The 13,830-nt window shown below is 42.0% G+C and overlaps 5 protein-coding genes across 6 annotated transcripts in view; all 5 read left to right on the top strand.

Moving 5' to 3' along the window:
- Nucleotides 1–13,830, top strand: part of LOC115366762 (protocadherin gamma-C5-like) — a 256,394-nt gene that overhangs the window by 148,442 nt on the left and 94,122 nt on the right. The gene's annotated exons all lie outside the window — the stretch shown is intronic.
- LOC115366950 (protocadherin beta-16-like) lies at nt 756–3,615 on the top strand. Its single transcript, XM_030062619.1, has 2 exons — nt 756–3,179; nt 3,595–3,615. The coding sequence occupies exons 1-2, from the start codon at nt 795–797 to the stop codon at nt 3,613–3,615; spliced, it is 2,406 nt and encodes an 801-aa protein (XP_029918479.1). The 5' UTR covers nt 756–794.
- On the top strand, nt 3,743–6,713 carry LOC115366952 (protocadherin beta-16-like). The gene is made up of 2 exons (XM_030062620.1): nt 3,743–6,269; nt 6,648–6,713. The coding sequence occupies exons 1-2, from the start codon at nt 3,822–3,824 to the stop codon at nt 6,711–6,713; spliced, it is 2,514 nt and encodes an 837-aa protein (XP_029918480.1). The 5' UTR covers nt 3,743–3,821.
- LOC115366953 (protocadherin gamma-A10-like) lies at nt 6,680–10,547 on the top strand. The gene is made up of 3 exons (XM_030062622.1): nt 6,680–7,299; nt 8,584–9,336; nt 10,536–10,547. The coding sequence occupies exons 1-3, from the start codon at nt 6,889–6,891 to the stop codon at nt 10,545–10,547; spliced, it is 1,176 nt and encodes a 391-aa protein (XP_029918482.1). The 5' UTR covers nt 6,680–6,888.
- Nucleotides 11,025–13,560, top strand: LOC115366770 (protocadherin beta-16-like). Its single transcript, XM_030062389.1, has one exon. The coding sequence runs from the start codon at nt 11,146–11,148 to the stop codon at nt 13,558–13,560; it is 2,415 nt and encodes an 804-aa protein (XP_029918249.1). The 5' UTR covers nt 11,025–11,145.

Here is a 13,830-nt window from a genome sequence, read left to right on the forward strand (position 1 = left end):
AGATTTTGAACATACCCCAGTTCATTTTATTGTAGTGTTTATCATACTGTAATGAATAACAAATGACCCCCAGCCCACATGGGCTCACAAGACACTAACAAACATAATTATAACGAGTTTGGACCAAACCAGCCAATGAACGCCTCATGTATAGATGACAAAGATTCTTCATCTAAACAAAGGTACACAACGTTCTTCATGAACCAAAAAAGTTAAGTAAATAAACTACCAAATGAACTAAATATTAAAAGCATTTAAACAAAGACCAAAGCTTGCTTTCATATATTTGCAACATGTGATGAACTCACTGTAATCCATCCTTTTTGAAAATGGCATAATATTAAATATGAGAAACTGCAACCGTTTCCCACCCGTGAGACATTGCTTTTCCTTCCGTGAACTGAAAACAAATTCTAACGTGTTTATTGTTATTTAAACTCAAAATTATCTTGGTTTACTGTCTACAGAACCCAGATAAATGAGTTTTTTCTTCTGCAGTTTTGTACTGTGAACTCTTAGGGCCGCTGTTGGCCAGTGTGTCGACGGCAAAGAGCAGAGTTATCGCTGTAGCTCCCGTACAACAGTGATATGATAAAGAGACACAGCAAACAGCGGCCATTTGGATTATATAGAGGATTTGACAAACGTAAATGTCTACAAGCAGATTCTATCTCTCCCAGCTGTGGATTATGAATTTGCTACTTTGATATTTTTCACTGGAATCGGTGGAATTTCAGTTTTATGAAATATAACCAGATTTTTGCTACCCCCGTTTGAAAAACTCGGACAGAACAATGAGACGGCAAGTGCTGTTGTTTATCTCTCTCCTCTCTCTCGGTTCGGTGTTTGGCCAGGTCAGCTACTCGATTCCTGAGGAAATGACGAAAGGATCTTTAGTCGGTAATATAGCACAAGATTTAGGTTTAGACGTGAAACGTCTTAAGTCTGGCAAAGCTCGAATTTATACGCGAGACAGTGAAGAGTACATCGAGCTGAATAAAGAAAGAGGAGTCCTCCTTGTTAAAGAGCCGATCGACAGAGAGGCGCTCTGCAGACAGACGACGCCTTGTGCTTTACATTTTCAGATTATTTTGGAGAACCCTATGGAATTTTACACCATCACAGTCCAGATTACAGATGTTAATGATAATGCACCAACCTTTGAAAAAAGCGAAATGAAATTCAGAATTAGCGAGTCTTCTGTCATCGGTGCTAAATTTGTCCTTGAAAGGGCTGTTGATCGTGATGTTGGCAGTAATGATCTTAAAAGCTACGAGTTAAAACCAACTGATAATTTTGAACTAAAACTGCAGAGCAACGAAGATGGCAATACAAATGTTGAAATGGTGCTGCAGAAGTCCCTAGACAGAGAGAAGGAAGAGCAGATATCTCTTGTGCTGACGGCCGTAGATGGAGGACAGCCGCAGATGTCTGGAACAATGCAGATTCTCATTACTGTTCTAGATGCTAACGATAATGCCCCTATTTTTGCACAGCCTACATACAAAACTACAATTATCGAAAATTCCAGTAAAGGAACAGTTGTGGCAATTGTCACCGCATCAGATGCAGATCATGGTTCTAACGGTAAAATAACATATTCAATCATGAATACATTAGATGATGTAAGGAAAGTGTTTAATGTAAATAAGGAAAGCGGTGAAATTAGTTTGGCTGGAAATATTGACTTTGAACAGTCTCGAAATTTTCAATTAAACTTATTGGCAAGTGATGATGGAGGCCTCACAGATTCTTGTAAATTAATTGTCGAAGTGGAAGATGTTAATGACAACAAGCCTGACATTAACATAATGTCAAAGTCAAATGTTATATCAGAAGGCGCCAAACCCGGCACGGTGGTTACAATGATACATATTGAAGACTTGGACTCAGGTGAAAACGGAAAAGTGAAATGTTTTAGCAATGACGATATACCATTCACTATGAAAATGTCAACAAATAATTTTTATAGTCTAGTAACAGAGAGCGATTTGGACCGTGAGAGAGCCTCTGAGTATAATATCACAGTGACTTGCTCTGATGAGGGAATCCCCTCCCTTTCCAGTAGCGTCACTCTCACCTTACAGATCTCAGATGTGAATGATAACGCGCCTGTCTTTGAGAGGAGCTCATATGAGGCCTACACTGTAGAAAACAACACCCCAGGACTCTCTATATTCAAAGTGAAAGCCAGAGACGCTGACTGGAACCAGAATGCCCGTGTCTCTTACATACTGGAGGACTCCTCGGTTAACGGAGTGCCCGTCTCCTCATATGTGTCTGTTGGTGCTGATAGTGGAGTCATCCATGCAGTGCGCTCTTTTGACTACGAGCAGATCAAAGATTTCCATTTTCGCGTTAAAGCACAGGATGGAGGCTCTCCTCCACTGAGTAGCAATGTGAGTGTGAAAATACTGATCCAGGACCAGAACGACAACGCCCCTCAGGTTCTGTACCCAGTCCAGACTGGTGGCTCTCTGGTGGCTGAAATGGTGCCTCGTTCAGCAGAGGTGGGCTATCTGGTGACCAAAGTAGTGGCTGTTGATGTGGACTCTGGCCAGAATGCCTGGCTCTCCTATAAACTGCAGAAAGCCACAGACAGGGCGCTGTTCGAAGTGGGCTTACAGAATGGGGAAATCAGAACTATCCGCCAAGTCACTGACAAAGATACTGTGAAACAAAGGCTGACTGTTGTGGTGGAGGACAACGGCCAGCCCTCTCGTTCAGCTACAGTCAATGTTAACGTGGCGGTGGCGGACAGCTTCCCTGAAGTGCTGTCGGAGTTCACTGACTTTACACAGGACAAGGAGTACAACGACAACCTGACTTTTTACTTGGTCTTGGCTTTGGCTGTGGTTTCCTTTCTGTTCATCACGTGCCTGGTGGTTATTATATCAGTGAAAATCTACAGGTGGAGACAGTCTCGTATCCTTTATCAGTCCAACCTACCTGTGATTCCATATTATCCTCCACGTTACTCAGACACTTTGGGGACAGGGACTCTCCCACACGTGTACAATTACGAGGTGTGCAGGACGACTGACTCCAGAAAGAGTGACTGTAAGTTTGGCAGAGCCGGTAGTCAGAACGTCCTGATAATGGAGCCCAGCTCAACAGGGACGATGCAGCGGTTACAGAGTGACAAGAGCATCCTGGATGAACCAGACTCTCCTCTAGAGGTTAGAACATTTCCATTTTTGTTACATCAAAGCTTTCTTATTTGTTAATCGCTGACGTGCTGAAAACAGAATTTCAGCACCACGGACAGAGGCAACGGCATTTTCGGTCTCTTGCATTTTTTTTCTCAGTCATTCAGCGCTTCCAACTGCCTTTGTAATGAGTAATTTGACTGTATTCCTTACCATGTTTTTTTAGTTTTTATATTTTTTATTAATTTATTTATCATCCATTATCAAGTTATCCTTGCCTTATTTATTTATTTATTTATTTTTATGTTTTGTAATTGACTATATGTATTACTTAGAAAGGTACACGTAGTGACTTAGTGCATTATTTTATGCCTTTTTTTCTTTCTATCTTTCTTTTCCTTCATCTCTTGCAGTTAAGGGCTCTGAACTCTTTGGGCCGCTGTAGGCCAACGTGTTGCAGCCTTAGATCAGATATGTAGCCTCCTACGTCATCTCTGTATATGAGAGAAAGACAGACTGCGCTGTTCGGGGTTCAGTGCCGTGTTTTCACGGATACATCAAGCTGGTATTCTTTCGTTGAAATATTGTGGATTTTATTGCTACTCTACTTATGCTCCCTACCCATAATGCTGTTTTTTTTTTTTTTTTTTTTTTTTACTTAACCGGAATGTAATGTTTTTAATGTTTGTAAAGCGGATTTTAACACATTTGGCGCAACATAACGTGTCGGACAGAACAATGAGACGGCAAGTACTTTTGTTCATGTCGATTCTCTCTCTAAATTCAGTGCTCGGGCAGGTCAGCTACTCCATTCCCGAGGAAATGGCAGTAGGTTCTGTAGTCGGCAACATAGCACAGGATTTGGGTTTAGATGTGAAAAGACTGAAATCAGGCAATGCTCGTATTTATACGGGCGACAGGGCAGAGTACATCGAACTGAATAAAGATAAGGGAGTCATCCTTGTTAAAGAGAGAATCGACAGGGAGGCGCTCTGTGCACAGACGACGCCTTGTGCTTTACATTCTCAGATTATTCTAGAAAACCCGATGGAACTTTTCCGAATAACAGTAGAGATAACCGATATCAACGATAATAGTCCTAGTTTTAAAAATGAGGAGAAGCGTTTTGAAATCAGCGAGTCGGCAGTTACAGGATCTAAATTTGTATTAGAGAGGGCGATTGACGCCGACATTGGCGTGAATGGGCTGAGAAATTATAGTTTGAAACCAACGGATAATTTTGCACTCAGACTACAAAATCAAGCAGACGGGAATAAAAAGGTGGAAATGGTTTTGCAGAAACCGCTAGATCGAGAAAAACAAGAACAAATATCACTGTTGTTAACAGCTGTAGATGGAGGAGAGCCTCAGATGTCTGGCACAATGAAGATTTATGTTACCGTATTAGATGCAAATGACAATGCTCCTGTGTTTACGCAGTCCGTTTACAAGGCAACGATAACGGAAAATTCTCAGAGGGGAACAACTGTGACACTGGTTAGTGCTTCTGATGCAGATAAAGGCACACATGGTAAAGTCTCTTATTCAGTGTCAACCACAATGGACAGTGTATCTGACATATTTGACATAAATGAAAATGGAGAGGTGATATTAATTGGTGAAGTTGATTTTGAAAAATCCAGACACTATCAAATTGATATTGAGGCAAATGACAGCGGTGGTCTTTCTGATTCCAGTAAGATTATAGTTGATGTCATTGATGTTAATGATAATGCACCTATAATCAGTGTACTTTCCAAATCAAATTCAGTCCCAGAGGACTCTGCTCTAAACACAGTAATAGTAATGTTTAGTGTACTTGACCCAGATTCTAATAACAATGGCCAGGTGAACTGCAAAATAAATGGCAACATCCCATTTACTATCAAAACTACATCAAGTAATTTCTATAGCCTCGTGACGGACAGTGATTTAGACAGGGAGGTAGCCTCTGAGTACAATATTACAATTACATGCTCTGATGAGGGAATCCCCTCCCTCTCCAGCAGCGTCACTCTCACCTTACAGATCTCAGATGTGAACGACAACGCGCCTGTCTTTGAGGGTAGCTCATATGAGGCCTACATTGTAGAAAACAACACCCCAGGCCTCTCTGTATTCACCGTGAAAGCCAGAGACGCTGACTGGAACCAGAATGCCCGTGTCTCCTACATACTGGAGGACTCCTCGGTTAACGGAGTACCCGTCTCCTCATATGTGTCTGTCAGTGCTGATAGTGGAGTCATCCATGCAGTTCGCTCTTTTGACTACGAGCAGATCAAAGATTTCCAGTTTCGCGTTAAAGCGCAGGATGGAGGCTCTCCTCCACTCAGTAATAATGTGAGTGTGAAAATACTGATCCAGGACCAGAACGACAACGCCCCTCAGGTTCTGTACCCAGTCCAGACTGGTGGCTCTCTGGTGGCTGAAATCGTGCCTCGTTCAGCAGAGGTGGGCTATTTGGTGACCAAAGTGGTGGCTGTTGATGTGGACTCTGGCCAGAATGCCTGGCTCTCCTATAAACTGCAGAAAGCCACAGACAGGGCGCTGTTCGAAGTGGGCTTACAGAACGGGGAAATCAGAACTATCCGCCAAGTCACTGATAAAGATGTTGTGAAACAAAGGCTGACTGTTGTGGTGGAGGACAACGGCCAGCCCTCTCGTTCAGCTACAGTCAATGTTAACGTGGCGGTGGCGGACAGCTTCCCTGAAGTGCTGTCGGAGTTCACTGACTTCACTCTGGACAGGGAGTACAATGACAACCTGACTTTTTACTTGGTCTTGGCTTTGGCTGTGGTTTCCTTTCTGTTCATCACGTGCCTGGTGGTTATTATATCAGTGAAAATCTACAGGTGGAGACAGTCTCGCATCCTGTATCAGTCCAACCTGCCTGTGATTCCATATTATCCCCCACGTTACTCAGACACTTTGGGGACAGGGACTCTCCCACACGTGTACAATTACGAGGTGTGCAGGACGACTGACTCCAGTAAGAGTGACTGTAAGTTCGGCAGAGCCGGTAGTCAGAACGTCCTGATAATGGAGCCCAGTTCAACAGGGACGATGCAGCGGATACAGAGTGACAAGAGCATCCTGGATGAACCAGACTCTCCTCTAGAGGTTAGAACATTTCCATTTTTGTTACATCAAAGTTTCTTATTTGTTAATTGCTGACCTGCTGAAAACAGAATTTCAGCACCACGGACAGAGGCAACGGCAGTTGGTCTCTTGCTTTTCTTTTTTTCTCAGTCATTCAGCGCTTCCACATAAACTGCCTTTGTAATGAGGAATCTGACTGTATTCCTTAACATGTTTTATTTGTTTTTATATATATTTTAAATTAATTTATTTATGATCCATTACTTAGTTATCCTTGCTCTATTGTTTTTATGTTTTGTAATTCACTATATGTGTTACTTAGAAGGCAGTGACTTAGTGACTTAGTGCATTATGTTAGGCCTTTTTTTCTTTGTGTTTCTTTTCCTTAATCTCTTGCAGTTAACGGCTCTGAACTCTGCGGGCCGCTGTAGGCCAACGTGTTGCAGCCTTAAATCAGATATGTAGCCTCCAACGTCATCTCTGTATATGAGAGAAAGACAGACTGCGCTGTTCGGGGTTCAGTGACGTGTTTTCACGGATATATCAAGCTGGTATTCTTTCGTTGAAATATTGTGGATTTTATTGCTACTCTACTTATGCTCCCTACCCATAATGCTGTTTTTTACTTAACCGGAATGTAATGTTTTTAATGTTTGTAAAGCGGATTTTAACACATTTGGCGCAACATAACGTGTCGGACAGAACAATGAGACGGCAAGTACTTTTTATCATCTCGATCCTTTCTCTCAGTTCAGTGCTCGGGCAGGTCAGCTACTCCATTCCCGAGGAAATGGCAGTAGGCTCTGTAGTCGGCAACATAGCACAGGATTTGGGATTAGATGTGAAAAGACTGAAATCAGGCAATGCTCGTATTTATACGGGCGACAGGGCAGAGTACATCGAACTGAATAAAGATAAGGGAGTCATCCTTGTTAAAGAGAGAATCGACAGGGAGGCGCTCTGTGCACAGACGACGCCTTGTGCTTTACATTCTCAGATTATTCTAGAAAACCCGATGGAACTTTTCCGAATAATAGTAGAGATAACCGATATCAACGATAATAGTCCTAGTTTTAAAAATGAGGAGAAGCGTTTTGAAATCAGCGAGTCGGCAGTTACAGGATCTAAATTTGTATTAGAGAGGGCGATTGACGCCGACATTGGCGTGAATGGGCTGAGAAATTATAGTTTGAAACCAACGGATAATTTTGCACTCAGACTACAAAATCAAGCAGACGGGAATAAAAAGGTGGAAATGGTTTTGCAGAAACCGCTAGATCGAGAAAAACAAGAACAAATATCACTTTTGTTAACAGCTGTAGATGGAGGAGAGCCTCTGATGTCTGGCACAGTGAAGATTTATGTTACCGTATTAGATGTAAATGACAATGCTCCTGTATTTACGCAGTCCATTTACAAGGCAACAGTAACGGAAAATTCTCAGAGGGGAACAACTGTGACACTGGTTAGTGCTTCTGATGCAGATAAAGGCACACATGGTAAAGTCTCTTATTCAGTGTCAACCACAATGGACAGTGTATCTGACATATTTGACATAAATGAAAATGGAGAGGTGATATTAATTGGTGAAGTTGATTTTGAGAAATCCAGACACTATCAAATTGATATTGAGGCAAATGACAGCGGTGGTCTTTCTGATTCCAGTAAGATTATAGTTGATGTCATTGATGTAAATGATAATGCACCTGTAATCAGTGTACTTTCCAAATCAAATTCAGTCCCAGAGGACTCTGCTCTAAACACAGTAATAGTAATGTTTAGTGTACTTGACCCAGATTCTAATAACAATGGCCAGGTGAACTGCAAAATAAATGGCAACATTCCATTTACTATCAAAACTACATCAAGTAATTTCTATAGCCTCGTGACGGACAGTGATTTAGACAGGGAGGTAGCCTCTGAGTACAATATTACAATTACATGCTCTGATGAGGGTGTCCCCTCCCTCTCCAGCAGCGTCACTCTCACCTTACAGATCTCAGATGTGAATGACAATGCGCCTGTTTTTGAGAGGAGCTCATATGAGGCCTACATTGTAGAAAACAACACACCAGGCCTCTCTATATGCACTGTGAAAGCCAGAGACGCTGACTGGAACCAGAATGCCCGTGTCTCTTACATACTGGAGGACTCCTCGGTTAACGGAGTGCCCGTCTTCTCATATGTGTCTGTCAGTGCTGATAGTGGAGTCATCCATGCAGTGCGCTCTTTTGACTACGAGCAGATCAAAGATTTCCATTTTTGCGTCAAAGCACAGGATGGAGGCTCTCCTCCACTCAGTAATAATGTGAGTGTGAAAATACTGATCCATGACCAGAACGACAACGCCCCTCAGGTTCTGTACCCAGTCCAGACTGGTGGCTCTCTGGTGGCTGAAATGGTGCCTCGTTCAGTAGAGGTGGGTTACCTGGTGACTAAAGTGGTGGCTATTGATGTGGACTCTGGCCAGAATGCCTGGCTCTCCTATAAACTGCAGAAAGCCACAGACAGGGCGCTGTTTGAAGTGGGCTTACAGAATGGGGAAATCAGAACTATCCGCCAAGTCACTGATAAAGATGCTGTGAAACAACGGCTGACTGTTGTGGTGGAGGACAATGGCCAGCCCTCTCGTTCAGCAACAGTCAATGTTAACGTGGCGGTGGCGGACAGCTTCCCTGAAGTGCTTTCGGAGTTCACTGACTTTACACAGGACAAGGAGTACAATGACAACCTGACTTTTTACTTGGTCTTGGCTTTGGCTGTGGTTTCTTTTCTGTTCATCACGTGCCTGGTGGTTATTATATCAGTGAAAATCTACAGGTGGAGACAATCTCGCATCCTTTATCAGTCCAACCTGCCGGTGATTCCATATTATCCCCCACGTTACTCAGATACTTTGGGGATAGGGACTCTTCCACACGTGTACAATTATGAGGTGTGCAGGACAACTGATTCCAGAAAGAGTGACTGTAAGTTCGGCAGAGCCGGTAGTCAGAACGTCCTGATAATGGAGCCCAGTTCAACAGGAACGATGCAGCGGATACAGAGTGACAAGAGCATCCTTGATGAACCAGACTCTCCTTTAGAGGTTAGTTTTGCTGAATTGCTTTTCAAGCAGACAGCTTATTTTTACTTAGCGTATCTTTTTTTGTCATCAAATTAATTTCAGCAATTGAATCAATCGCTAATGGCACCCAATACATTCTCCACTATTATTTTGCCTTCTTTAACATCCATCTATAGCACAATATATTGCTTTACGCTTACACTTGTCATCTCATTGTCTTTTTACCTTTACCTCTCACCTCACTTTTCTCCAACAATGCTATCTCTTGCTCGTACGGTCTTTTTTCTCTCTGCATTTATTTCCTCGTATAGGTTTCTCTATTTGTTTTTAGTGCCCTACTAAATGTTGTATCCTTTTATTAACTTACTTCCTTCCAACCACACACATTTTAGACGCTCACATTTTAAATAAATTCAGTAATCTGTATTTAATATTTCCTTTGACTTAATATTGATTTACACCCAGACCCCCCAGAGACTGTGGTAGCTTCTAACGTACAAGGAGGTTTCCCAGAAAGAACTTTGCCATACTAAGTATTGTACCTTGTAATTTATTCAGTGTATTAAAAGAACCATCAAGTTCATCATCAAGTTTTCTTGTTTTATATCAACTCATTCATGAAGCTGATAAGAAATATTAATGTGTAGTTTTTGCCTGGAATTAACCACAACATTATGATGTATTTATTGGGAGGGGAAAATGTATTTGTCAATGTGATGACCAAAGTAATCATTCACTTTTATGGATATTAGATATACTATTTGTTTTGGTGTTTGCTGAATCATTTAGCTGTTCACTTATTTTTTGCAAATTATAATTTCAAAGGAATATGCACAAAAACTGTTGCTGTCTGTTCAGCTGAAACACTGACTATTGGGCAGGGCGTCATCTCCCTCTTATACTACGTTGTGGCATGTACAGTTAACTGGCAGGCCTGAGCTTCCCTAGTAATAAAGATGCTGCATTGAACTCCACTCCCAGCTCCTGTTTTGTAATTAGTCATTTTAGCACTTATAAAATAAAGTATAAGTGAAGTTTGAGTAATGAGTACACAGCAAAGACGCTGTATATTATCTACTTTTGAGAGATGAAAAATCCCATGACAGCTCCTGAAGCCCTTGATGGTGCAATTTACTATTGTAAGTTTTTTTTTTTTTTTTTTTTTTTTTTTTTTTTTTTTTTACTGTTTTATATTCTTGAGTGTTGTTCCTCTAATGTAGCTGCTGAAATAAAGACTTGCATAGTTAATGAGACAAAATCTATTTGAAAGTACTCACAAAATAATTGTGAGATGACATTTTATGTTAGAGGTTTGAAGAAACGTCCTGAGAAGTTGACAATTACATATCATATCCTTTATGGAAACAGCAGACGTCTAAGATAGTGTTGCCCACAATTCTCACAGTGCCCGGAGAGTTATCTGTTTCATAATTGCATTACAAACTAACCTAAAATCTCATTTGAAATCGGTTTCTATAAACCAAGAGATTCATGATGAAAACCCTTGTTTACGTGTATAATTTCACTGACTTCTATAGCTTTCTGCAGTTCAAGTGTTTGGACTCTTAGGGCCGCTGTTGACTAGTGTCTTGTACTTTTCATGCAGATTTGTAGCACAGCCTCCCCCCAACATCTCGTAGAGAGAAACAGACAGACATATCGCACACACAAATCGTTACAGGAAGTGTAGGACACTTTTTTTTTTTTTTTACTGATCCACAAGAAATATGGAGACATTCAGTTTCACATGTGTTTCTGCAATCCTGTGGTAAAGAAGGACCCGATGACTTTGGATTACGACGTGCCTGGCCTATATTTTTGAAAGATAAAATGTCGGACAGAACAATGAGACGGCAAGTACTGTTGTTTATCTCGGTCCTCTCTCTCAGTTCAGTGCTCGGCCAGGTCAGCTACTCCATTCCTGAAGAAATGGCAAAAGGCTCTTTAGTCGGCAACATAGCACATGATTTAGGGCTAGCTGTTAAAAGACTGAAGTCAGGTAAAGCACGCATTTATACAGGAGACAGCGCAGAATACATCGAGCTGAATAAAGAGAGAGGAGTCCTCCTTGTGAAAGAGAGAATAGACAGAGAGGCGCTGTGCGGACAGACGACGCCTTGCGCTTTACATCTACAAATTACCTTAGAAGATCCGATTGAATTTTACACAGTTACAGTCGAAATCAGTGATATAAATGACAACGCACCCAGTTTTAAAAAGGATGAGATGAAATTTAGAATTAGTGAGTCGGCTGTCGTTGGTGCAAAATTTGTTCTGGAAAGAGCAATGGATCTGGATGTAGGCGTGAATGGACTGCAGACGTATACGTTAAAGCCCACAGAAAATTTTCACTTAAAATTACAAAGTCAGCAAGACGGCAGCAGAAAGGTTGAAATGGTTTTGAAAAAACATCTAGATAGAGAAGCTGAAGCGCATCTCTCTTTGACCCTTACAGCTACTGATGGAGGCGATCCTCAACTTTCGGGAACAATGAGAATAGACATTTCTGTGCTAGATGCTAATGACAATGCCCCAATATTTACACAGGAAGTCTATAAAACTAGTATAATGGAGACGGCTCCAAAAGGCACGATTTTAAGTACTGTTAGTGCCACTGATGTAGACCAGGGATCCAATGGTAAAGTATCCTATTCATTAACGAACACGTTAGATGATGTTCCTATCATGTTTGAAATCGACGAAGATCATGGCGTGGTAAAATTAACTGGCAACCTGGATTATGAAAAAGCACAGCATATTGAGATTTATGTCCAAGCCAGTGATGATGGGGGACTAACAGATTCTTGTAAAATCATTGTAGAGGTGATAGATACGAACGATAATCATCCATCTATTAACATAATGTCGAAAACAAATGCAATATCAGAAAATTCCAAGCCAGGAACTGTTGTAACTATTATTAATGTGCAAGACCCAGACTCCGCTGAAAATGGAAAAATCACGTGTAACATTAACGAGCACATTCCATTTATGATGAAAACAACGTCTAAAAATTTCTTCAGCTTAGTAACAGACAGTGATTTAGACAGAGAAAAGGCTTCTGAGTATAATATCACAGTGACTTGCTCTGATGAGGGGGTCCCCTCCCTCTCCAGCAGCGTCACTCTCACCTTACAGATCTCAGATGTGAATGATAACGCGCCTGTCTTTGAGAGGAGCTCATATGAGGCCTACATTGTAGAAAACAACACCCCAGGCCTCTCTATATTTACCGTGAAAGCCAGAGACGCTGACTGGAACCAGAATGCCCGTGTCTCTTACATCCTGGAGGACTCCTCGGTTAACGGAGTGCCCGTCTCCTCTTTTGTGTCTGTCAGTGCTGATAGTGGAGTCATCCATGCAGTGCGCTCTTTTGACTACGAGCAGATCAAAGATTTCCAGTTCCGAGTCAAAGCACAGGACGGAGGCTCTCCTCCACTCAGTAATAATGTGAGTGTGAAAATACTGATCCAGGACCAGAACGACAACGCCCCTCAGGTGCTGTACCCAGTCCAGACTGGTGGCTCTCTGGTGGCTGAAATGGTGCCTCGTTCAGCAGAGGTGGGCTATCTGGTGACCAAAGTGGTGGCTATTGATGTGGACTCTGGCCAGAATGCCTGGCTCTCCTATAAACTGCAGAAAGCCACAGACAGGGCGCTGTTTGAAGTGGGCTTACAGAATGGGGAAATCAGAACTATCCGCCAAGTCACTGATAAAGATGCTGTGAAACAAAGGCTGACTGTTGTGGTGGAGGACAACGGCCAGCCCTCTCGTTCAGCTACAGTCAGTGTTAACGTGGCGGTGGCGGATAGCTTCCCTGAAGTGCTGTCGGAGTTCACTGACTTCATACAGGACAAGGAGTACAATAACAACCTGACTTTTTACTTGGTCTTGGCTCTGGCTGTGGTTTCCTTTCTTTTCATCACGTGCCTGGTGGTTATTATATCAGTGAAAATCTACAGGTGGAGACAGTCTCGCATCATGTATCAGTCCAACCTGCCGGTGATTCCATATTATCCCCCACGTTACTCAGACACTTTGGGGACAGGGACTCTCCCACACGTGTACAATTACGAGGTGTGCAGGACGATTGACTCCAGAAAGAGTGACTGTAAGTTCGGCAGAGCCGGTAGTCAGAACGTCCTGATAATGGAGCCCAGTTCAACAGGGACGATGCAGCGGATACAGAGTGACAAGAGCATCCTGGATGAACCAGACTCTCCTCTAGAGGTTAGAAAAATGTGACTTTATTTATTTATTTATTTTTATTTATTCATCTAATGCAAATCAGTCATTTTAGAGCTGCATTCGTTTCACCCTGACTTGTTGCATTCAGCACCTCGGACAGCGACAGTGTAGACTGTCAAGTCCTTTACATCCATTTGTGTTGTTTTCATTGTTCGACTTCTTCCAGGGCTGCCTCCATGATTGCATTTGTCCTGTGTATTTTTTTTAACAAATTGCTTTTCTCTTTCATCCGTAAATGTATTTATAATCATTTTCAGAACAATGTTT

The sequence above is a fragment of the Myripristis murdjan genome, chromosome 10 (assembly GCF_902150065.1).
Source record: "Myripristis murdjan chromosome 10, fMyrMur1.1, whole genome shotgun sequence".
NCBI lineage: Eukaryota > Metazoa > Chordata > Actinopteri > Holocentriformes > Holocentridae > Myripristis > Myripristis murdjan.

Excerpts from the sequence above, each read along its gene's own strand:
- LOC115366770 (XM_030062389.1), top strand. The coding sequence starts at position 11,146 with ATGTCGGACAGAACAATGAGACGGCAAGTACTGTTGTTTATCTCGGTC.
- LOC115366953 (XM_030062622.1), top strand. The coding sequence starts at position 6,889 with ATGTTTTTAATGTTTGTAAAGCGGATTTTAACACATTTGGCGCAACAT. Across the intron at positions 7,300-8,583 it reads TAATAGTAGAGATAACCGAT|CAGAACGACAACGCCCCTCA; the intron begins ATCAACGATAAT and ends CTGATCCATGAC.
- LOC115366952 (XM_030062620.1), top strand. The coding sequence starts at position 3,822 with ATGTTTTTAATGTTTGTAAAGCGGATTTTAACACATTTGGCGCAACAT. Across the intron at positions 6,270-6,647 it reads AACCAGACTCTCCTCTAGAG|TTAACGGCTCTGAACTCTGC; the intron begins GTTAGAACATTT and ends AATCTCTTGCAG.
- LOC115366950 (XM_030062619.1), top strand. The coding sequence starts at position 795 with ATGAGACGGCAAGTGCTGTTGTTTATCTCTCTCCTCTCTCTCGGTTCG. Across the intron at positions 3,180-3,594 it reads AACCAGACTCTCCTCTAGAG|GCCAACGTGTTGCAGCCTTA; the intron begins GTTAGAACATTT and ends GGGCCGCTGTAG.